General features: G+C 34.8%; 3 protein-coding genes across 4 annotated transcripts; 2 read left to right on the top strand and 1 right to left on the bottom strand.

The window, feature by feature from the left end:
* Positions 1-8810: 8810 nt before the first annotated feature.
* Positions 8811-12775, top strand: LOC116138855 (caffeoylshikimate esterase-like). 2 transcript variants are annotated; one of them, XM_031424528.1, is made up of 9 exons: positions 8811-8985; positions 9057-9226; positions 9628-9657; positions 9946-10072; positions 10168-10314; positions 10560-10690; positions 10841-10903; positions 11153-11251; positions 12413-12775. In XM_031424528.1, exons 1-9 carry the CDS (start codon positions 8940-8942, stop codon positions 12638-12640), a joined length of 1041 nt encoding a protein of 346 aa, XP_031280388.1. In that variant the 5' UTR covers positions 8811-8939; the 3' UTR covers positions 12641-12775. The 2 variants fall into 2 exon arrangements, with proteins under 2 accessions (XP_031280388.1, XP_031280378.1); XM_031424518.1 differs by having other exon boundaries at positions 8812-8985; positions 10766-10903.
* Positions 12776-15015: 2240 nt separating this feature from the next.
* LOC116138121 (protein ABA DEFICIENT 4, chloroplastic) lies at positions 15016-17418 on the top strand. The gene is made up of 6 exons (XM_031423871.1): positions 15016-15314; positions 15693-15903; positions 16453-16553; positions 16846-16974; positions 17089-17177; positions 17265-17418. The coding sequence occupies exons 1-6, from the start codon at positions 15270-15272 to the stop codon at positions 17389-17391; spliced, it is 702 nt and encodes a 233-aa protein (XP_031279731.1). The 5' UTR covers positions 15016-15269; the 3' UTR covers positions 17392-17418.
* LOC116138131 (UDP-N-acetylenolpyruvoylglucosamine reductase-like) lies at positions 17415-19355 on the bottom strand. Its single transcript, XM_031423880.1, has 4 exons — positions 19005-19355; positions 18273-18546; positions 17983-18182; positions 17415-17896 (listed from the first exon to the last, which is right to left on the bottom strand). The coding sequence occupies exons 1-4, from the start codon at positions 19250-19252 to the stop codon at positions 17545-17547; spliced, it is 1074 nt and encodes a 357-aa protein (XP_031279740.1). The 5' UTR covers positions 19253-19355; the 3' UTR covers positions 17415-17544.
* Between the last annotated feature and the right edge of the window lie 5306 nt (positions 19356-24661).

Below are 24661 nucleotides of genomic sequence, written 5' to 3'. Positions count from 1 at the left end.
TGTTAACAATCAAATAAATAAAATAAGTAAAAAATTGTTTTGTCTACAAATACTTATTAACTAAACTTAATGAATTAAAAAGTATTTTTTTATACATGATAATATTTGAAATAGACTTGGGCATTTGGGACCGGTCCCAAAAAATCGGCTCAAAAAACTGGTCCTAAGACCGATCCTTGGGAGGATCGATCCTAGGAGACCTGGTCCCAAACCCGGACCAAGCCCATGGAGGAGGGACGGTCCCTAGATCGAGCCCTCCTCCAAGGCTCGGGCCCAAACCCCTTTGCAATTTTTCAAAAAAGTCTCTTGAAAATTATTAAAAAACCTTCTGTAAAATTTAAGATTGACAAAATAATATGAGGGTTAAATTGATATTTTACAAGATTTACTAGGGGGCAGAAAAAATTTTATAGGCCCTTAAAAATTACATAAACCCCCTAATAATTTTATTTGGCCCATTAAATGTAAAAAAATTTGGGGTAAGAAAAAATTTTCCAAGCCTATGGATCGGTCTGGGCCCTGAAATTTCTCATGGGCCTGGGACATGAGTGACGGGTCCCAATTGGAACTAGACCCGGACTAATTTGAAATTTTTTCACTTTCTCCCACTTAGATGAAATCTTGATTTCGTCACTGCATGGGTGTAATATATGATTTGCATCTTTTGCTCATTTTATAAGGATTCTCTAAATTTAATATAATTCTCACTGGATTTTATTTCAATTTTTCTTTATTTTTTCTTAAACCAAATATTTATATTTCATTAATATAAGAAGATCGAATATTATATAAACTTTTGTATTACATTTTTATTGTCATATCATTCACACCTGCTAAATGATATCGCGTTTGTTCGCTTACAGTTTTTTTTTTTTTTTTTTTCAATTTGTAAATAGATAAAGTTTGTATAAAAAACTTTAAAGGTATAACAATATTGATGCAAAAATTTGTACCAACCAAAGATACGTGATTGACAATGTTAGAATCATATAGGATGCATGCGTGATCTCATTGGATTAACAATAGATCGATGTGATGATAAATGTACATAAATCAATATAAAACATAAAAGAATTGTAACGCCCGTTTTGAGGTACGTAGCTTATATATGCTTACTGGCCCTTAGTGTTGTTTGTGTACCCTTAGTTAAGCTTATATGTTTGTAATATTGCTTGTTTGCCCTGAGTTTTGGTGAAGGATTGGCAAAGTTAGGAATTGCAGACTTCGCCGCGGCGAAGAAGAAAGATTGCCATGGCGACGTATGCTCTGGAATTTTTCGCCGAGGTGAAGAAAAATCTTCGCCGGGGCTAAGAGCTGGCTGAAATTCTTGAGAAGTTTCTAGAGAATTTTTCCTTAGGGGCAAAGTGACCATTCTACCCCTAATTAATAGTAAAAGTGGGGAGTGAAAAGTAAGAAAATTTTATGAAGAATGTATTAGAGATGGGGGTGTCTTTGTAATGAATTAAAGGGCAAAGATGGAATTTTTAATAAAGTGCAAGGGCGAAATGGGGAAGAATGCATATTAATATGAGATATTAAGAGTTGAATCTCACAAACCCTATCATTCTCTACTCCCCCCACGCCACTTTCACTCTCCAATTCTCTTAATTTCTTCATCAATTTCAAGGTATTTTAGAGGACTTTTGACTGGATTTCTGGTAGAGATTCAATCATAAGCATCTCAAGGTAAGAATTCTTACAAATAGATGTGTGATTAATTATTTAAGTATTGAATTCTTATAGTTTATATGCTTGGGGTTTTAGAGAAAGAGGAAGTCTACCAAAGAGAGAGAGGTTCTAGTGGAAGTACTCAAACACAAGGTAAGTAAATCTAATCCAAGTTATGATTTGAGGAATCAATTGATGTAGAGATTTTATACATATATGTGTATGCTCATGATTTTGAGAATTGTTGATGAGATTGATGGTTGTGGATGAGTATACTTTAGCCATGAGAAGTGGAACTTGTTGCTTGGTGATTGATAGAAGTTGGGTTGAATTTAGAAAGAGTTTAAGAAGAATTATGAAGTGTATTTTCCTGGCCAGGTTGAGTGTTGATTTAAGGGAGTTTTATTTCAATTATTGGTGGTTTGAGAAAGAAATAGAAAAATAGCTAGAATAAAATTTGAGTATGCATATTTTATGTTTGATGAAATGCCTAAGAGAAGTGTATGCATGAGTGTGTGCATTTGCTATATTGAGATAAGCTTATAGATGATAGAGAAAAACTTATTTTTATGCTACATGGCATTCTTGCATTACATGTTTGCATTTAGAAAGAATAATAAGCATGAATCATCTACATGCATACATATGCATATGTATGAGAACTTAAAGAATAAAGAACTTAAAGAATAAAGAGAAAGAAAGAAAAACACTAAAGAACAAAAAGAAAGAAAGAAGAGTGTTAAAGAAGAGAAAAGAACAGGTTGTTGCGATGGGGAACCCGTGAGTGACAAGAAGAAGAAGATTCCTACATATACACCACTTTAAGTGAGAGGCCTAAGAAGAAGAAGAAGAATTTGTACGGCCCGTAAGAGTGCATGTGGATGAGGGCTATACCCAGAAGAAATACATACATGCACACCACCTTAATTGAGTGGCCTAAGAAGAAAAGAATTTATACAGTCCGTAAGAATGCATGTAGATGAGGACTGTACTCACTCTCACGACCAGGGTTCCAAATCCATGCATCAACCGAGTCCGATCGGCAAAGAATAAGAAAGAATAAGCAAGCAAGAGAGAAAAAAAGAATGAAAAGAAAAGCAAGAAAGAATAGAAAGCAAGAAAAGAAAAGAAAAGAAAGAAAGAAGAGCAAGAAAGAAAAGAAGAGCAAGAAAAGAAAAGAAAAGAAAGAAACATAGAAAAGAGAAAGAAAACAGAATAAGAAACAGAAAAGAAGAAAGAAAATGCATCTCTATGCATTTGTGGATTTGCATCATATTCATGCATGATACCATGATTTCTATCATGGGTAGTGAGAAGTTAGAAGAAAGAAAGAATAGAGAAAAAAAAGAGAAAAAAAAAAAAAGAGAAAGAAAAGAGTCCAAGAATATAGAACGTACAAAGAAAGTTAGAATGAAAGAACAGTGAGAACCAGAAAGAGAGAAAGAATAAAGGGAGAATGAAGAAGAAGAAAAAGAGTAAAGTAAGGAAATAATTCAAAAAGTGAGCAACGGAGAGAGAGGTATAGTGTAGCGGATTTACTTACTGAGCAATTAATGCCCACCCCATTGTTTCTCCATGTTTTGTAGGAGATAGGTGAGATGCGGTCGGAAGAACGTTGAGAAGCGGAGAGAAATGTCATTACTATCCACTGTATTGAAACTGTTGTATATACTATTTTGTTATATAAAGAATTATATGTAAAGTAAAGAAAATTTTTGGGCCCATTACTTTTCATGTTATACTTATGCATTTTTATCATAGTATATTTTCCAAGTATATTAGCTAGAAAGAAGGTACTACAAGAACAAGGAGATTTTTTTAAGTGGTTCTATTACTCATAATACAAGGCCTATGCCCACTGTTATATTATTGAATATATTGAAAGAGTGATATGGTTTACAAGGAGTTTGCAGTTGGTTTTCAGCAAGTTTTTCTCTCTCTAGGAACAGATTACAATTAGGTTTATATAGTGTTAATTACACGGTTGAATTGGAGATGCACTCTAATCCGATAAAAGGGAGAGTTGCATGATCTTTCATGTTAATTATGAGATTCATATCATGGGATATCTATATATCAAAAGGGAATGTATATGTTATGGATTTCCCACACAACAAAAAATAGTCCACTATGAATATCAATAGATTGTGATAATTTTTCTTTTTATAAATAACTTGCAAATCATATTTTCTCTTTATAATCAAATTACATAAATATAATCATGAATAAATTGGGAGTACTATTTCACATGTAAGTTATAATCATAAAAATGTAACTTACATGTGAAATGACTTGCAAATGATTGTTTTAAATGTTGATGTCAACAATTCTTGAATTGAACGAACGCTTGTGTTCTCGAGAGTGGAGACTCCCTTTTCGAAACAACCAATCTTTCATACCATCCTTAATTAATAATAAAAGAGTAAACGACATGTTCCTACCCGAGGTTTAACAAAGTGTAAGTTAATACCATTAGTTTCATTTATTCTAGATTCCCTTTCTTAAAGTAACGTTGTTTCATTTATTTTAATAGTAAATGGTTAAAATGGTCATTTACTCCGACTCCACCCCACCACCATCACCTCCTCCTCCAACACCACCACCAACACCAAAGCCTCCATTGTGGCTAGAAGAACCACTAAGTCCACCTCATTTTTTCTACTCCACCACCACCATCATCAATATCACCTCTAGCCTTGCCACCAACACCGTCCCCAACTCCAAAGTCTCCACCTTTACCTAAACCACCTCCAACTTCTCCTCCTCCAACCTACTACCTCCTCTACCACCTCCGGCTCAAACCAAATCTCACATTTCCACTGCGCAACACCGGGGAAACCTCTTTCCCAATCATAATTCAATTCAATCAAAAACCAAAGCAACACGTGGCGCATGATTGGCGCACGATAGACTGCAGGGTTCGATCATTATGGTTGATGGTGGCGGTTTGCAGTGGTGTAGAGTTGTAGCGTGGAGTCACGCGATGTTGCAATAGAGAGTAGACTTGGGCGACGGCGGCGGCAAATGGTGTCGGGGTTTTGATAGGGATGGCGAGGGGAAGCAGCTAGTGGTGTTAGGTGGGGTGATCAGCGCCGGGGGCTAGCCAGGTGGTTGCACGCTGGCTGGAGGCGATCACTTGGCCTGAGGCACCTCGACGACACCAATGACTTTCACACTTTAATCGGGTCGTTCAGGCCTTAGTCATCATCCAAGGACCCTCACCTTTGATCAAACCACTCAGGCCTTAGTCACCATCTGGGGACCCTCACCTTTGTTCACCAATGTGAATGGCCAAAGTGGCCTGAAAGGCTGAAAGGCTGCGACAATGCTAGGGAGTAGAAACCAGGAAGATGTACGGGATTTTTATTTATATATTTTCATGGGTTTAGGGTAATTTATCTCTAAAATTTGGCATTTTAGAGTTAAAATAAAGGGGCATTATTGTGATTTCATTAATTTATTATGAGTATATAAAATAAATATGGGGCATTCCTGGTTTTTTTTCATGTCCACTCAATTTTTTATTGCTAAATAATCAGAAGTCAAAAGGTTTAGGGGCAGTTCAGTAATTGCAATCTCTACACATGTATCAAAACCCAACAATGGCTAACAGTGTTACTTTAAGGGTGAAAATTTGGAATAAATGAAATCAAGGGTATCAACTTGTCATTTTGTTGAACCTTGGGTGGGAACAATGTCGTTTACTTTTAATTTAAGTTCTGAAATTCTTTTTATATTTATGTCTATTATCATCAAGAAAAGGATAAACTTCGCATAATCACCCTCTCAAAAATTAACATCTTTTTGTATAAGAAAATCTCTTTAATGATTCTTCATTTCTGCAACTAATTAAAACAATAATATCGTTAAATTGAGGCTGAGCGACTTGCACCCACTCAAAGTTTGTCGTAAAGACAATGTAGTACCCAAAAGGTTTAGAAATAACAATTACCCACTTTCCATAAGGTTTTGTTAGTGAAATCAGTTATAAGAAGGATAATATAGTAAATTTTCATTTAGAGAAAAATCTTACAATTTAATTCTTATATCTATTTTTAATATAAATTTTCATTATTCTATTTTTATAATTAATTTTAATTAAAATTACGAAATAATTGCAACACCAAACATATCCAATTATCCACCTTCGCCACCTCTCTTCCTTTTATTTTTTTCTTATTCACCTTTCTTCTTTCTTCTCTTCTCTGTTTTGTCTTTCATTTCTAATCTGAAAAAAAAAAAAAAAAAAAAAAACAACAAATCTCGTTCTACACAATCAAGAAGCCAAACCAAACACTTAAATAAAACAAATCTCCCCAATGGCCCCTGGACCCGATCCTACCAAAAGTCAACTAAACCACATCAAGTAACATTTTTTCCTGATGAGTATTCACCAACTGAACTCTAAACCTTAAAAAAAAAAAAAAAAAAAAAAAAAAAAAAAAAAAAAAAACTAGATTCATTTCCTGCATGGGATGCATGGCGGTTTCAAGTTGGGAGGGAGAGGGAGAGAGAGGGGCTTTCAATCTGGCTAGCCTCTAGTCCATATCCCGGTGCCGAGATCTTGCCTAGTGGTCAACCAGATCGAGTCATCATGATTTGGGCGCCACTTGATCAAATCTAGCCACCAAATGTTTGGCACATGGTGGAGAGAAGGGGAGGAGGGAGAAGAGAGCGAAGAAAGGAAAGAAAGAGAAGGGAGAGAAGAAGAAAGAGATGAGACGAAAAGCGAGAAGAGAAAAATAAAAAAATAAAGATAAAAGGAGATAAAATTTAGGAATTTTATAAAATATAAAAAGTCAAAATTACCCTTTAAGTATGAGAGAATATCAAATACCATGTCATCTAATTGATTTCACTAATGGAATCTTATAGAAAGTGGGTAATTGTCATTTCCAAACCTTTTTGGTACCAGATTGTCTTTGTGACAAACTTTGGGTGTGTGCAAGTTGTTCGGCTTTAAATTGATGAAGTTTGTGACCATAAGGTGTAGATAATAAATTTTCTTCCCAAAATTTTAAAATCATTAAACGTTAGATAATTTTGTCTCGATGCCTTTAATTGGCAAAAGAATTAGAAACATGCATTTTCAGTAATAATTTTGAGAAATGATATCTTAAATTAATAAGCTTAAAATTATAATTTTACGTATATGAAAGGTTTGATAATACGTTTAAAACCATTTGAGTTATAAAATATTTTTATTTAAGCTTGGGTAAAATATATGTATTTTTTTAAATATAAATTACTATTTATCATTAAAATTAGAATTAATTTCATGCACTTCTTCTACCATTGTTTAATTTAAGGGCATCCAAGCTTTTCGGAAACCCTAAAAAAAAAAAAAAAAAAAAAAAAAAAAAAAAAAAAAAAAAAGCCCTCAAATTATATAGGAGGTTTTGATTGTTTCCGTAAAGTTTGGATGTCCTTTAAATTAAACAATTACAAGAGGGCATTTAAATTAAACAATTACAAGAGGGCATGTTAAATTAATCCGTAAAATTAATAAATATTTTTATCACAAATCCTTATGATTTTATTATTATTATTTAATTTTTGATCAAATATATCTTATGATTTTCAAGTCGAATAGTCAACTCAAATCCGATTGGTATTTACTTTATTTCCATTTATTCGATTGTTTTATATTCATTTTAATAAAAATAGAGTGTATTCATTTCCCCCTGAGATATCAGTAAATAACAGTTTACCCCCTGCTGTTACTACTCTGTTAGGTTTTGTGATTTAATTTAACAGTTTAAGTGTGAAATGTATTAGTTACATGGTGGAAATATTAACGGAATTGTGACGATAAGGGATGAATTCTTATTGAATAATACTACACTAACAATCATTTCTCACAAATTTTCTCTCACAATTCTGATATGACAGTTCGCAATTAGTCAACTCGTAATTAATTAGTGGGACTCATGTGGGACCCATTGTGAACTGACTATTTACGAATTGTCAGGGTTGTAAGATAAAGTTTGTGAGAGAATGTTGTTGGTGTAGTATTATTCGTTGTTATTTCAGATACTTGGGGGAATAATTTGGGTGCGTTTGGTTTATTATTTTGGATAGGATTTTGGGAATAATATTGGGTAGTTGAATAGGGAGTATTACGAGGTAAAATTTAAAAATTTTCAAAAAGCCCCTAGGTTTACTAATTTATTAAACACCCCAATATTTAAAATAACAAAAATAACCCCACCACCTACAGTGCCAGATTCCGGCCACCACCACCACCAGAATCTGGCCGAAAAATCGCGTTACGACATAGACTGGTTGGATCTGTGTCATAACATGTTGTTATGGCCTTTTCCAACCAGATCTACCACAGATCTGGTCGGAAAAGGCCAGATTTACGACCTGCTGTGGCTGCGATGGCCAGAAAAGGCCAAAACGATGGCCATCTGGCCATCGTTTTCAGTCAATGATGGCCAAGATTTGGCCGTCGTTGACCGTCAACAACAGTATTTCTTTGGCCGTCGTTGACCGTCAACAACAGTCATTTCTTTGGCCGTCGTTGACCGTCAACAACAGTCATTTCTTTGGCCGTCGCTGACGACCAAATCCACTATGAATCTGGCTGGAAAAGGCTAGATCGGTGAATTACCAGCTAGTTCTGGTCGGTAATTCACCGTTGTGGCAGATTCCGGCTACCACCAATGGTGGTTGCCGGAATCTGGCAAGTATGAGTCATGGGAGTGTTTTTGTTAATTTTTAAACTTTTTTTCAGTGGGTATTTAATGAAATTAATAACCTTATGGGGTCTAAAAATAATTTAAAAAATAGGATAATATTTGTGGAATAATGTGTCAAACATTATTTGGAGAATAGGATTCGGAATATGGGCAGAAATAATAAGCCAACATGCCCGTTATTTTATGATACTTCAGGAACAAAAGTATTAAAAATATTTTAGGGTATAATAATAATATTGTATTTTTGCAGATCCCTAATTGGTGGTCGTGCCCGGATATTACGTGTCCACTTACAGATGAGCAGTCACCGACCTATATGACAGTGCTGTTTCGAGATCTCTACTCAATCGAATCCCACCACCCGACCCGTCACGCTGTGTTTGGAATCTTTGAATCCGTCTAGAAAAGAAAGTGACGTGTTCCACTTCATCTCGCCATCAAATTAATCAAAGAGAATCGTTTTTCTGATTTGAAACTGAAGCAACCTTCCCACTCGCCCGTTAGCCATTTAGTATCTGTCAACGACCACATGAAAAAAAAAAAACCTGATATAATGTTATCCCAAACATGGTCTTAAACTCTGCTAAACTCTTCAGGCTTCACCCTTTTGCTGGTACTTCGATTACCCAGAAACCAAACGCCTCCGTTTTTCTCGGTTTTTATTTTATTATTTTGTTTTTGAAGGGCTGGTTGGGTTGAGAGATAAGAGGAGAATAATGGGAGCTACAGTGAAAGGTATAAGTGATGAGTTGCGAAGGATTTTGAATGCCAACATGGACCAGGCGCCTGCTAGACAACGGGCTCGTGAGGCTTTTAAGGATATTCAACTTAATATTGACCATATTTTGTTTAAGGTAGTGTTCTTTGAATAATTGAGTATTTGATTAAAAGAAAAGAGCGTATTTGATGAATTAGACAATTTATAAAATTGCTTGGATGACTTGATTTTTTTTTTTTTTTTTTTTTTTCCTAGAATTAGACTTTTGTTATCGAGTCTCTTAGAAAAGACATAAATTTGAGTGGTTATGGTTATGCAATATGTAATAAGTGTGCTTTTACTAAATGTTATGAGAGAGCTTGATAGGGTTATTGGGGATATTAAGGTTGACAAAGAAAAGTTTTTTCTTTTTTTTTTTTCAGTGGTCTTGATGATTTTGGTTTTATTTTAGAAGGATGGTACATGTTGTTCAAATGACATTTGTTTGTTCAATGTTTTCAGAGTAACATTGTTGATTTTTTGTTGACTATTTTGCAGACCCCGGTTGATGGATTGAAAATGAAGGAGGTGAGAACCTTAGAACTAAGTTTTATTATTTCCTGTTTACATTTTTTGTTTTTTAGCTATTGCCTCCATAAATCGGTTTATAAACTTCAGCATCTTGAAAGTGTTTGACTATCCCATTGCTCTTTGTTTTCCTTCTTAGTTCTTAAAAAAGGCAGTCATTGGTGATGCCAACTAAGTTATAAACAAATGTATTGGCCTACCTTTTTTTTGTTTCTCTGTGTGTGTTTTAAAGTTTTGCTATAGTCTTCTTGTAACTAATAATGGGTCGCTTGATATTCTGTGGCATAGTCGTATGAGGTGAATTCTAGAGGACTGAAAATTTTCTCAAAGAGTTGGCTTCCGGAGACCTCTCAACCCAAAGCAGTGGTGTGTTTTTGTCATGGTTATGGAGACACTTGCACATTTTTCTTTGAAGGCATGTAGTCAGAGCAAGAATTAGCATTTTTTCTGTTTGTAGTCTTGGGCTTCTTGTGATAATTGAAGCCTAATTGTTTTGTGGCATCTTTGTAGGAATTGCAAGGAAGTTGGCATCATCTGGATATGGAGTCTTTGCAATGGATTACCCAGGATTTGGTCTTTCAGAAGGTCTTCATGGCTATATTCCCAGCTTTGATAGGCTTGTTGATGATGTCGTTGAGCATTATTCCAAAGTCAAAGGTACCTTTATGCTGTTACCTTTGAATCCTTTTGCTTTATCTTCAATGGTCATGAAATTTTTTCTTGGGAGTAGAACTCCATTTGCTGATTTGTACTCTTCTTTTTTGTTAGCAATTAGATTAATTCATGTACTCAATTGTTTAATTTGTTATTGAATGAGTTTTCTTGGTAGAATCTTAACAAGATACAATTGTTTCCTCATTGGCCTGTTTTTGATGTTTATATTTGCATGATTTGCAATGTAGAGAACCCTGAGTATCGTGCTCTGCCAAGTTTCCTCTTTGGACAGTCTTTGGGTGGAGCCGTAGCGCTGAAGGTGCACCTGAAACAACCTAATGCATGGAGCGGTGCTGTGCTCGTTGCACCTATGTGCAAAGTATTTTCTTGAATCCAGTTACCCTAGACACCCTGTTAGTTATATTTTCTCATGTTAACTCAAATTTTGGTGTAGATTGCAGATGAAATGGTTCCTCCATTTTTAGTAAAACAATTGCTGATTGTTATAGCTTATCTTCTTCCAAAGCAGAAGTTGGTTCCACAAAAGAATTTGGCTGAGGCAGCATTTAGAGATTTGAGGAAGAGAGAGATGGTTTGTCTCTTCACTTAAACAGATTATTTCAAGGATTACTATTATAGCACGTGTTATTTCTGGCTTTGTAGCAAATAAAATGGTTGGAGCCATAGAATTCGTATGTCATGCTGTAACAGTCTTTTTTTTTTTCCTCTCCCTACTGCATTTTTTTAACCCTTTCTGCAATCCACTTGTCGATTATAGACTCAGTATTTTTTTCTGCTGAATGAGTGGCTCATATACTTCTGTTCTTTTCTCTGGATGCAGACATCTTATAATGTTATTGCTTACAAGGATAAACCACGCTTGCAGAGTGCTTTGGAGTTGCTCAGAACTACTCAAGAGATAGAACATCAGTTGGAAAAGGTAAGCTAATTTTGGTCTTTTACAAAATTATGTGAAATTTCATATAATTCCCCCTTTTTGGCTTGGAATGCAGTAAGCTTGCTTGCTTCTCAAACCTTTATTTCTTGGACATAGGTTATGAGGTGTTCCCTCATCTTTCTTTCAGCTAACATAGGCAATAGGGGTCGTCAGTCAACTTTTCATGAGCATGTCTAGTTAGTTGGAATTTATTATAACTTTTGAGTCACTGTTAATGAGGTCCCTCGTATGTTAGCATAACTGACAACCTCAATAGGTTTTGATTTGGTCATGAGAGAGAAAAACAGAAGTACACATTTGTCAAATACACTCCTATTAATCAATTCCTGTAAGATATATTAGAAGATTATGGCTGGTGAGAGCAATGGACAATAGTATGCAAAAAACCTGTAATATGACGCCTCATATTACTCTGTAAATGATAGAACATATTATGCCATGATTCAAGCTGCCTTCCACCAACATAATTTTTTTTGCCAAAGATCCTTGTTCAAGCTCCTTCAATAAATTTAAGCTTGATTGTCTTAATTACCTTGGTTTGATAACCTTACATTCTGATTGACTTTCAACAAACCTGCATCTTTTTTTTTCTTGGAAAATCCAAAAATGGATCCCAAATTGATGATTTGATATGAGCTTTGATCACAACGGTAACTTTGCCAATATGAGCATACTGGTGATCACTAGCTCCTATGATTTGAAGCCACATTAGTTCTTTGACCCTTGGTCCAATTATTCTTGCATTAATCTCCAGGAGAAAAAATTGTTCTGTTGTATCAAACAAAATGTGCTTATTAATATCCCTTGGAAAAACTTGTTCGATCATCTTATCAAAGAAAATGTGCTAATTAATGTTCACAGTCAATATCCCTTGGAAAAAAATTGTACTATCATCATATCAAACAAAATGCTGCAGCCTACAGTCTATAACCAACCAGAGATGGTTGAATCAGTACACATCAATAACACCACTCTAATGCTACCAATTGTGTTCATCTCTCTCTCACACACACACACACACACGCACGCACACACACACACACACACACACACACACACATATATATATATATATATATATTATTTCGTGAACAAGCTTGAGCTCATTTTTGAATAAGTTGTGTTGGGTAACTGGCATTGCAGGTGTCTCTGCCATTATTAATCTTGCATGGTGAGGCTGATATCGTGACCGACCCATCTGTGAGCAAAGCCTTGTATGAGAAAGCAAGCCATAAGGACAAGAAGTTCATTCTTTATAAGGATGCATATCATTCTCTTTTGGAGGGTGAGCCGGATGACATGATTATTAGAGTTTTTAGTGATATCATTTCTTGGCTTGATGATCACAGCAACAAAAGCACTGCCTCTTGATATCTCTCTGTCTGTCTGTCTGTCATAGCAAAAATAGAAGAAGAAAAAAAAGAAAGAAAGAGTGTTATTGAATTTGTATAGATACAACTGTCTGGTACAGTAACAGTACATTTAATAATATTCATAATTCAGTTAGATTACTTGCTTTTCATAAGCTACTTCTCTCAAATAGCATGTAATGAGAATCATGGAGCAACTAGGTCATTTTCCTGTCTTGCATGTAGCTCTCATTGGGGGAATTGGTTATTAAATATTTTGGGAAATAACATTTTCATCCTTGATGTCTCGGACAGTTTTTCTTTTGTCCAGTAGTTTTCAAAAGTGACATTTTCATCCTATACTTTTAAATTAAAACTATTTTATAGAATAGAATAATATCACTAAATTTTGGGATGACAAAGTTATTTCCCCATATAACTAGTGAAAGATCTGGCATAACAAAAGGCCAGCCCAATGTGGCTCGATTAACTTTTGGGTAGGAGGTTTTTTTATTATCTTTAATTGGAAAATGAAATTGATATTTATTTGTATTCTTGCAAGTTAGAACTAGAAAGGCCCTACCTGAGTTTTGGCCGTGTCTAATTTGTTGCAAGTGGCAAAGATAAGGGTAAAAGATAAACTGGACAAGCCGACAAGGGGATAAGGTTGCAATATCAACAGATTATGAGGGACCTTTAGTATTTTAAACTTGAGTGATACAATGTTAATACTGTATTTCCTTTTAGCTCTTTAAGTTTCAAAGGCCTTAAATTATACTTTCATTTAGTCCCACAACTTATATTGTGCTTATTAAATCCTCAGATTTCAGTTTTTTGCTTTGCACCCATGCTCCTGACCTAGCAATAAATTTTGGTTTTATAGCTTAAAAGATTTTGAAACTTAATATCATAATACCAACCCAACATTATGAAGTTATAATCAAGGTTTTAAAACTCGGCTTGGGGGGAAATCCGACAAAGTGGCCAGGTCTTGAGTTTACCGGTTGAATCGGTTTGATCGATGAGTCAATTGATGATGTCAGTATGTCCAAAGGTTTGAAATCTAACCAAAATACCCCTAAAAATTACCATAAGTCCCTAAAGGTTTGAAATCCTACAAAATAATCCCAAATTACCTTGTCGGCGTCGACAACCCAAGCCAAATAAGGCTTATTTTCGACATCGACAACACACCCTATCACCATGAAAACTCTCCTCTCAGCCTCCTGAATAAACCCATCTCACTCTACCCTCTTTTGCCTTGCCAATCGTTATTGCCACCGATCAATTTTTGCGATTTTCGATCATTTCACTAGAAATCACCTTTGTTGCCACCTTTCGACTCATCGGCCCTTCCTTTTCAAAACCCCCAACATTCCAGCCACCAATTGTTAGCCGATCATCGTCCTAATCTTTAAGGTTTTCCATGAACAGTTAAATTGGTAACCTGACCCAGAGAAGACCCTGAGTCTTGGTTGAACCAATAAAATCGATCGAGCTGAGTCGGGTTTTAAAACACTGCTTATAATATCCTAAGAGCTAATATATTACAAGACATAAAACATGAAACAAACTTGAATCTAACAATGACTTTCCCAAGAATTTTTACACGTTGTTAATCAAGTGGTTGACCATTGTCCACCCAAAAAATCTCGGAAGATTATTGCGTGACTTTAACAGATCTTTAAATTCTGTTATCACTTTTAAAAAAAGTAATGTTACACTTACATCACTCTTTTATACAATTTTTATTATATCATGATGTGACATATATCACAATCACACAAATTTTTAATTATTTTAAATTTTTAATATTATAATAAAATTTATGTGGTTATAACATATGTCATATCATAATATTTACAAAATGGTGTAAAAAAATGGTGTTAGTGTAGTATTACCTCTTTCAAAAATCCCAAAATACTAATAATTATGGAAGGAAAAACAAAATGGAGAGTGCGTCCCGCTGTAGCCAACCATGTATACTTACAAAATGGTGTAAAAAAGTGATGTTAGTATTTACAAAATGGTATTAAAAAAAAAAAATGCTATCCTTACAAAGACAATACAAAGAGAGCTTCAAAGTGACATCACTAGGAAGGAAAAAACAAAGAAAAAATGGAAAAAGAGGGAGAGAGAGAGAGAGAGAAATCATGAAGATGAAGGATGAAAATTATCTTTGTATGGCCTCTTTGTTTTTGTCTTTGTAAAAGTAATATTGCTCATAAAAAAATAGTGTTAGCGGAGGATTACCCTTTCAAAAATCCCAAAATACTAATAATTATGGAAGGAAAAACAAAATGGAGAGTGCGTCCCGCTGTAGCCAACCATGTGAATGCAATTGTAGCAATATCAAAATCCAAAGTGGAGACTCACGAACCTTTGTCTTCTACTGTTGAAGCTTTGCCTAAAACTTTCGGTGCTTAGCTTCGTTTACTTGCTGTACGAGCTAAGCTACGCTACTCAATGACGTTTCCTTCCCTTTCTCCCTTAAGTGGATGCCTGCGTGTCTTTCCTTCTTTCATCGAAATGCAATGACCCACCTCACTCAACTTCGCACTGTTTCTTTCTTTCTTCATTTTTATATTAACGGATGAAGAACCCATTATTACTATCGTTGTTGTTGGAACAATTCGTTGTGTTGCACAAAAATGGCCTTCTCTTCTTGCCTTTCTCTCCCTCTAATCTCACTCAAGGTGTGCTCTTTGTTTTTTATTTTTACTCTTTTTGAGGATTTTGTCTCAGTTTCTTGTTTTTTCATCTGGGTTTTCTTTAAATTTTGTTAATATTTTGTTCCCTGTTTGTGCTGAAATGAGTAAATTGAAGGCTATAATTAGATTTTGAGTTAAATTTTCTGATAAGATCCGAGATTGGTGGCGTCTCCTGTTTAAATCAATTTCTGTGGATTACCAAATTGGATTTTACAGTAAACTAGTTTATCATTAGAGCAGTGTCACTGTCACCAGTTATTGTTGTAAAGTAATGAGCTTTAACTATTGATTATTATAATAAAAGGTTAGGTATTTATTGTACATTTTTTGTTGCTTATAGATTGACTGTTTGAATTGAAGCAGCCTATAGGAACTTGGCGAAATGTCGGTGTCGACCAAAGATTAACTTCTCCTCTCAAAAGTATGAACACTGAACTTTTTGGCCAACAAGTTGCAGGAATTGGAAGTAATTTGCGAAGAGAATGGAGTTTCGCGAGAGGATCAAGAATTGTAGTAAGGCCACAAGTAGCAACATTCATTCATCATAAGAAGGCCTCTGGAATTCATGCTTCATGTAATCTTGTTTGTTCCTTCGACTCCTTTTAGCTCAATTCATATTCTCCAAAAGCTATATAAACTGAAAGAAATAATTCCTGAAGAACAAATCTAATTTTCAATCTCATTGGATACCTCACAAATTTGAATGAGGTGAAGAAAACTGGAACTGATATTTGTGATTGTCTGTATTTAGCCTTTGAGGAAGATGACGCTTGCTTACTAATTTGTGCTTTGTTATTTGAAATTCACCAACAGTTGTAATTTTGTTTGAAGCACTATGGAGATGTAGTGAATTTACATCTCTGAGGTATTTTGTAGGAATTCCCATGTGTCGAAAACATATTAAGATTCATGAAAATGCAAGAAATTGATTCTGTTTCCATAGAAAAATATCATACTTGGCTTATGCAAGATATTGCAGCATGGTTAAAGAATGCCCACGACTTGTTCCTACTTAGGAATCTTAACCTTTCGACTTAGTAGAACGATGGGTTGCCATTCTTTGCTGTAAAGGATTCGAAGTTGTTACCAGTGTTCTGATGTTTCATCCCCACATCTTTTTCAGGGTTGGCAAATTCTCAAATAGCTAGTAGTGTTTTTACTTTGGGAACAGTAGCTGTGCTGCCATTCTACACTCTCATGGTTTTTGCTCCTAAAGCTGAACTGGTATGTTTTCTGGGTTTATCTAGTAACTTCAATTCAATATTGTACCCTTCTCATAATTTTTTCTGTTTCTTTTTGAGTCTATTGTGAATTTGTGATTCATCTGTAACTATGACTTATTTAGAACTTCCTTAAAAATTTGTGAATTCATAATATTATTTCAGACTAGGAGCTATGCTTTACAAGCACATTGCTTTGAAATTACTTCATGATCTGGACAGTAATATAGCCTTTAAAACTTTTCAATGTCTCTTGAGTGTTGCATGTAATTGGTTTGTTTAACTGATAAATGCAGACGAAGAAGTCGATGGAAAGTGGCATACCATACGTTGTACTCGGTCTTCTGTATGCATATCTATTATACCTCTCCTGGACACCCGATACACTACGGACGATGTTTGCTAGTAAATACTGGCTTCCTGAGGTATGCATTAGTGAATGCACACAGATACAATCTATAATTAACAGAAACGAAACTTCCCAGATGTTAAATGAATGAATCATTCAATCGTTTACTTTGTCAATGCACTAAATGCAGCTACCTGGCATCGCAAAGATGTTCTCCAGCGAGATGACTTTAGCTTCTGCTTGGATTCACTTGTTGGGTGTGGATCTCTTTGCTGCAAGGTCTCTCTCTCTATTTCCCTCTGATATTTTGTGTGTGTTTATTTGTTTGTCGCACTTCTGATGCTTTTGATTTTGTTACACTTCCAGACAGGTTTTTCATGATGGGCTTGAAAATCAAATTGAAACTCGCCACTCTGTTTCTCTTTGCCTCCTTTTTTGTCCCATTGGAATTCTTACTCATGTCATCACCAAAGCAATGACAAAAAGCACTTGAAGTATTACTCATGACATGCCATAACAACTCATGCAGAAACAATAACATTGATGGATTCTTAAATTAGAGAAATGAAAGATCTTATGATTTCAAAAGAAATATTTTCTTCAACCATCATCGGAATCTTACATCTTTGTTGTTCCTTTACCAACATTATTTCATTTTATTTGCATTAAATGTTTCATCACATGTTACTTTGTCCCCGCTTGTATTCAAATGGTTACAGTATGGCTGATAATACACTACTTCTTCCTTAAGTCTAACCCCAAACTTCTGATCAATCTTGTCCTTAACCAAATCGATGAGATTAAGCATGTCTCGAGAAGTTGAGCTGCTGACATTTATGAAGAAGTTGGCATGAATTTTGGAAACCATTGCTCCCCCCAACCTAAAACCTTTTAACCCAGCTTTCTCTATCAATTCAGCTGCTGCAACTCCTATATCAGAGGGATTCCGAAACACTGAACCAGCTGTTCGGTCTCTCAGAGGTTGAGTCATCCTCCTACTGTATAATGAAACCACACATCATAAGCATTTCATAATTAACAGTCTTTCAAGAACGATCAAGTAAATATTATCTTCATAAATTACCTCTCCAAATATTCTTGTTGCTTTCTCGTAGCTGATCCCAACTTTTTCAGTCTAAATGTGACTGCAACAATGGCTGCTAAATCTTCCATATCTTGAAATGATGATGATCGATAGCCAAACTTGAGATCATTTCTGTCAAGTGTCCGGAGCTCTCCTTCAACTGTAACAATATCGACACTGTCAATGGCATCAGCAGATTCCTTCAAATACCAAACATACAACCCAATCAGTCAGCTAATCCAATAAAGAACTCAAACTATCTGAATCTTTACATACACAACCATAAGTACCTGCCCGTTCGCTCCAGCATTCATATAAGTAGCCCCACCCACTGTCCCAGGAATTCCTCCTGCAAACTCAAGACCTGTGAATCCTTCATTGGAACATTGCATCCCCAAACTATTAAATCGGAAACCACTTCCAGCTCTGTATATTCCAGGTTCTTTCCTCTCCAAGAAGTTGATTCGGTTCAGAATCACACAACCCTCGAAACCCATATCATCAAAGAGACAATTCGATCCTCTACCAATGATAATATATCTTATGGAATGCTCATGACAATACCTGCATATGCATTTATGTATTAATCAGAACCACTGTTAATTTAGGCTGCGAATTAAGACCATCTTTTACTTTTCACTAAAGTTTAAGACGGGCGTCATTTAACTTAATTATCGAATTTATAATCTGAATCAAAACACATACAAATTCGTATATTGATTTAGATACAGGAGTAACTTTTGTTCTTTGGTATAATTCAATTTCAAAAAGAGAAGATTTAATTTAACAGGACTTTAATATTATGTTCACTGACCGTTAATCCAAACATTTAAAGTGATAAAAATGAATCAATAATAACAACAACTTTTTAACATTTGCATTGTTCATATAAAAATCCACATTTGTTCACCACATAATAAATCAGACGAAAGATTCTGAAATGGTTAAGCAAGCAAAATAAAAAGTAAACAAAATGACTTAGCAAGAAAAAAATAAAAAAGTAAACAAAATGAGAAGCAAACCTGATGGCAGAGAGAAGTTGGGTTTGATCAAAAGCTTCGACAAAGTAATTACAGGGCCCACCAATACCCCAAGTACTGAGATCTTTTAGAAGTTTCTTTCCTCTAAAGATTTTCAGTCCATTCCACTTCTGGGTTTCTTCTTTTTTGTTCAACAAGTAAGTTTTTTCACTGCATTTTAAGGGTAAGAGAGTTGTTTTCCTTGACGGCCGCAGCAAAACTTGGGGATTGTGAGAGACAGGGAAGGACATGGAAGAGTCTTCGGGTTTTGAGTGCACGAAGTGGTTGTGTTTCGGGTTTTATCGGAGAAAAAGGATTTCTGTAACTTGATTTCAAATCGGTCTATGTTTTTTAGAAGGGATACTTACAATATCGTCCTTATGTTTGGTGTAAGTAATTTTAGTCTTATAGAAATTTTGTAGTAACTTTTTTGGTTCCTATCAGCAAGATTTATACTAATACTCTAATAGAGACCAAAATGTAACTAATAGGAATAAAACGTTACTAAAAAAAATTCAGTTCGATTCCCCTTGATTGGGTGGTCATGAGGCAATATGGACTCTTAGGTATATTATTCAGAAGGTTTTGAGTTTAATTCCTCTCAGTTGCTAATAAAAGTGGTCATGGGAGAGTTTACTCGGTTGTTAACTTCAGGGTATCGAGAGATTAGTTGAAGTACGTGTAAACTGACCCAGACACCCCCAATCACTAAAAAGAAAGTACTAAAAAAAATTCTACAAGACTAAAGATTCCTTAAACAAACCCCAAAACAAAATTGTAATTTTATCTTTTAAGGTAAGTTTAAGGCCTATGATTTTTCAAAAGTATTAGGGGGTTTTTAAGGGTAAATAAAAATCTCAAAAGGTAAATTAAATTTAAGGGGGTAAATAAAAATCTTTTCATAGATAGTGAGTGTATTTGATATTTCATTATCTCTCAAGGGTTAGAAAACAATGGTTTTTTTTTTTTTTCAAGTGTAAAGCTATATATATTTGTATATAAATTCAAATTCAAGGACTCAATTGATCTGACTGGATTTTTTTTATATTATTAATGAATATAAATAAATTAAATGTTACTTTCATATGTTTTAAGCCATTTTCAAAATGATTTCTCTAATTATACATTAATTCATTATAACAATAAGCTTATATAATAACTATACATTCAGATTAGTTGGTCATCCATAGTCTGGACTAAATAATCTCACTTTTATTAAAAGGTTAACAAGAACTCAGAATCAATTTCTAGTTGTATTTTGCAAAAGAGTTAATTACATAAAACCCTCTTGAGGTTTAACCTTTCATAGACAAATAGAAAAGATCATTAGGTTAACACAAACACTCCAGTCCTTTAACTTTCTTTAGGGCTCTATTAGGGTTATTTTCATTAAACACCGTCTAACATTAAAAATGAACAATTGACCTCTATAATTAGCTGCTTACACCTTTTGTCATCCATTTTTTGTGCTAAAGTTAATTGAGGGAAAGGGTAAAATAGACCTTCTATGTTAAAATACTTAATCACATATTAAGTATTTCAAAATAATAATAAAAAATATTTAGATTTAAAATATATATATATACACTTAAAATTTAATATTATTTTTAAAAGAATTTACTTTTAAAGAGGTGTAAGGCGATCAAAGATATCTAGAAACATCTTCTTAGATCGTTGGAACAAACAATCTTTTTTCTTAAAAGAAAAAAATTATTGAATTTTCAATTTACAAAAATATATAATTTTAAAAAGTATATTTTAATTTTTTTTAGTTTTTATATTTTTATTTTCAACTTTGTGTCCTCTAAATAATTTAACACCAAAATTTGAAGGTAGGAGGGTATAAATGACTACTTACACTCTTACAAGGGCCGAGTTGTTAATTTTGTTTTTTTGTTGAAGGGGGTGTCTTGGAAATAACTCTAACAAAACCTTAAATAGAAGTTAAAGGAGTGAAGTGTTTGTATTAACATAATAATCTTTTCCATATGCCTCTGAAATGTTAGAATCCGAGGGGAGGTCTATGTAATTAAGTTATTAACTCTTTGCAAAATTTCAGGTGAAGGACTAAAGCCTAGGAGTGCTTAACGAACCGAGCTGCTCGCAAGCCGGCTCGGCTCGGCTTGAGGTCAGCTCGTTAACGGCTCGGTTCGTGTGATAACGAGCTGACTCGACTTCGCTTGTGAGACAGAACGAGTTGAGTTCGAGCCAAGCACGGCTCGGCTCTTTAAGCTCGCAAGCCGCGCCTGGCTCGAAAAATCGAGGGCTTTTTTGACGTTTTCTGAAGTTATGGGATTGAATTAAATTATGCAACAAAGTTTTAAAAAATAACAAAATCGCCCCAAGTTATTAAAATCCCCAAATCGTCGATTTTCGTCGATAGAGCTAAAATTGTGTCGTAAAATTGAAACCCAAATCACGTTTTTCGTCGCTGTCATCAGGACAACATCCAGTCGGAATTTCGTCATCAGATTCTTCCACCGTGTTCTTCATCAGATTTCGTCGCATTTCTTAGTTCGTCGCGATTTGCTTGTAGTTTTCAGTTCACCGTGAAACGGATCTGCTACGCCATCGACCGTCGATTTGTCGAGGTAAGGTTTTTGTTTTCGCTTTCTCTATTCGTCGCGATCTGAGACTGTGATTGATTTTTGTGAAGGATGTTAATAAAATTTTAAGTTAGTTTTTCTTGAATTCTTTGTCTATAACAGGGGGCTTTTTTCGGTGAAACAATTCAGGGAAGAGCAATCTGCTGTGTTATGATCGTTGATCGTCGTGGTGTTGCTGTGAAACCCATACAAGAATCGTTGAGCCCTTGATCTGGTATCCTAGATTCCTGGTTAATGTTTGTGTATTGTCTGTGAAGAGCAATCTGCTGTGTAAATTGCCAGTCTGTTTCATTGTTTGTTTAAATTGCTTTACTGAATTTGTTATTGTTTGTGGTTGTGGGACAAAATTGAAATTGCAAAGGAGTTTGTGGTTGTGGTTGTGGTTGTGGTTATGGAGTTCTAGTTGTGGGAATTTGTTTTACAGTAAATATAAAAGGGCAATTTATAAATTTGTTTGTGGTTGTGGTTGTGCATTTGGTGGTGGGGACTGGGGGCTTTGTTATATATTAAATTTCAAAAGGGTAAAGGGCTATGATGCTTAAATTGCAAAAGGGTAAAGGGCAATGTAATGTAAAATGGCAAAAGGGTAAAGGGCATTGTAATTTAAAATGGCAAAAGCGTAAAGGGCAGTGTAATGTAAAATGGCAAAGGTGGGTCTAGTAATCATGTTAGTCCTCCTTATACTAAACAGAGTTGAGGAATTAAAATTGTTTAATGGTAAAGGGCAGTGAAAAGTAAAATTGCTGAATCTTTAATTTGGTAATATGCTAAATGTGTTTAAACTAAGAAAGTAGGGCGTCAGGGCCCCAGCTACATAAAGACAGGAGACTTTTGTTTGGGGTTTTGTTGGGATTTAGCTTGTAAATTAATTAAAGAAAAAAAAAAATGTATTGTTGAGAACACGTTAAAGAGTGAAGACTTTGCACAAGTAAACGTTTGTTTTATTAGTTGTGAAAAACCAAACAGAATCATAAGCTCTTTCTTACAGTTGTGTTGTGTGAATGATTAATGTTTGAATATCTCCCAAATCGTGTCTTGAAAGCTGTACTAATCATTGATTTATATATTTCATTTTATTTTTAATTCTAATTAATTAAAATGATAATATACTCCCCCATTCAACAAGTATAAAATTAAATATATTTGATTGGGTATGAAAGCTTAACATGAATGCATGGACTGAGTTGGGTACCGGTACCAGTACCAGTTAGATCCATGGGTTTTAATTTGTTTTAAAGTTGGATTATTATTGACTGAATTTGGTTCAACCCAACTTAACTTTATGGCCACAGGGATATGTGTGCAATGTAATAGTTTTATATTATTTCATATTGGTTTTGCATTAAATAGTTGATTTTTTTTTTTTTTTTCCATTTATAGGTTTGTAAATGGAGGGTAATTCCTCAAGTACCCCTACAATACAAGATACAATAACCAATACACCTGGCGGTAACCTTAACTTGAATGCAACCACAATAAATACGGAGCAAAGTATTAGTAGCCTGGATAATGGTGATGAAAATGAAAATCCAATTCAGAAGAAAAAAAGAGTGAAGACATCAGTGGTATGGACAGAGTTCAAAGAGGTGGTACTCCCTAATGGTACCAAAAAGACAGAATGTATCCATTGCAAAGTAAAGTTGTGTATTAATGCCACCGGAAGCACCACCCAGTTTAATAGACATTTAAGCCAGTGTTTAAGGAGAAAAACTTCCATGAGGCAACAACATATTAGTTTTTCGAGTGCCGATAATGATGTTGCAACTACTATTTTGCCAGCTTTAAGTGGGAAGTTTGACATGTTGAAAATGAGGGAATTGATCGCCCATTGGGTGCTTATGCATGAGCATCCATTTATAGTTGTGGAGGAAGAGGGTTTGAACAATATGATGAAGTATGGGATTCCTGGATGGACTCTGGTTTCCCGCCATACTTGTAAAAAAGATTGTATGAAGGTATATGAAAGTGAGAAGGCCAAATTGAAGACTTTGTTGAAGAGTGTGACAAAAATCAGTTTGACTACAAACTTATGGAATTCAGGGAATCAAAAGATGGAGTATATGGTGTTGATCGGACACTGGATAGATAATACTTGGAGGCTGAATAGACGTATCCTAAACTTTGTTCGTCTACCTCTTCCTTGGATTGGTATTGCGATTGCGGACGACATTTTCAATTGCCTAATGGGATGGGGAATTGAAAATAAGGTATATACTATTTCTGTGGATAATGCTTCAAGTAATGATGTTGCGATTAAGGTTTTGAAGGAAAAATTTTGAAGTTTCGGGGAAACTCCTTTGTAGAGGTAAACTGTTTCATGTGAGATGTTGTACACACATCTTGAACCTAAGTGTTCAAGATGGACTTTATCCAATTAGGCACATCATTGACGACATCCATGAGAGTGTGTTGTATATCAATAGTTTATAAAGTAGGCTTAAGGTATTTTCGGAGATTATTCAACAACTTAAATTGCCGTTTCGGAAACTTATTCTCCATTGTAAAATAAGGTGGAATTCTGCCTATGAAATGTTGGCAACGACAATTAAGTTCAAAAAGGTTTTTCCAAGATTGAAAGAGAGGGATATCAATTATCATAATAGTCAGGGTAACGAGGATTGGGAGAAAGTGGAGAAAGTCTGCGAAAATTTAAAAGTATTCAGTGGTTCAACCAAACCCATTTCAGGAAGTGATTATCTGACGTCTAATTTATTCTTGAAGGAGGTGTGTGTAATGAAATGTATGTTGGATAGTAAAAGTGAATCTGAAGATGATTTTATTAGAGTAATGATTAGGAAAATGAAAGAGAAGTTTGATAAGTATTGGGGGGAATGTAATGTGTTGATGTCTGTGGCTACTGTATTGGATCCTCGGTTGAAAATGAGGGTTATTCAGTGAGCATTCCCTAAGATGTATTATGAGGTAAAAGCGCGGGCAAATATGATGATGGTCCATGATGCATTGTATGAGTTATATAAGGAGTATGTTTAAGCTAATCAAGGTCTGACTATCGCTTGTGCTTCTACGTCACAAGGGGATGGACATGGAGCCATT

The sequence above is a fragment of the Pistacia vera genome, unplaced genomic scaffold (genome assembly GCF_008641045.1).
Source record: "Pistacia vera cultivar Batoury unplaced genomic scaffold, PisVer_v2 Contig11, whole genome shotgun sequence".
Classification (NCBI taxonomy): domain Eukaryota; kingdom Viridiplantae; phylum Streptophyta; class Magnoliopsida; order Sapindales; family Anacardiaceae; genus Pistacia; species Pistacia vera.
Note: the sequence above shows the minus strand (reverse complement) of the source record. Positions and strands in the feature narration are given on the sequence as shown.

Bases quoted from the DNA above. Each gene is read 5' to 3' on its own strand.
- LOC116138855 (XM_031424518.1), top strand. From the start codon at position 8,940: ATGGTCTTAAACTCTGCTAAACTCTTCAGGCTTCACCCTTTTGCTG. The intron at 8,986-9,056 runs GTACTTCGATTA...TTGTTTTTGAAG, and splicing joins CAGGCTTCACCCTTTTGCTG to GGCTGGTTGGGTTGAGAGAT. The intron at 11,252-12,412 runs GTAAGCTAATTT...CTGGCATTGCAG, and splicing joins TAGAACATCAGTTGGAAAAG to GTGTCTCTGCCATTATTAAT.
- LOC116138121 (XM_031423871.1), top strand. From the start codon at position 15,270: ATGGCCTTCTCTTCTTGCCTTTCTCTCCCTCTAATCTCACTCAAG. The intron at 15,315-15,692 runs GTGTGCTCTTTG...GAATTGAAGCAG, and splicing joins TCCCTCTAATCTCACTCAAG to CCTATAGGAACTTGGCGAAA. The intron at 15,904-16,452 runs GTAATCTTGTTT...CATCTTTTTCAG, and splicing joins CTCTGGAATTCATGCTTCAT to GGTTGGCAAATTCTCAAATA.
- LOC116138131 (XM_031423880.1), bottom strand. From the start codon at position 19,252: ATGTCCTTCCCTGTCTCTCACAATCCCCAAGTTTTGCTGCGGCCGTCA. The intron at 18,547-19,004 runs GTTTGCTTCTCA...ATGCATATGCAG, and splicing joins CAACTTCTCTCTGCCATCAG to GTATTGTCATGAGCATTCCA. The intron at 18,183-18,272 runs GTACTTATGGTT...TGGTATTTGAAG, and splicing joins ATGCTGGAGCGAACGGGCAG to GAATCTGCTGATGCCATTGA.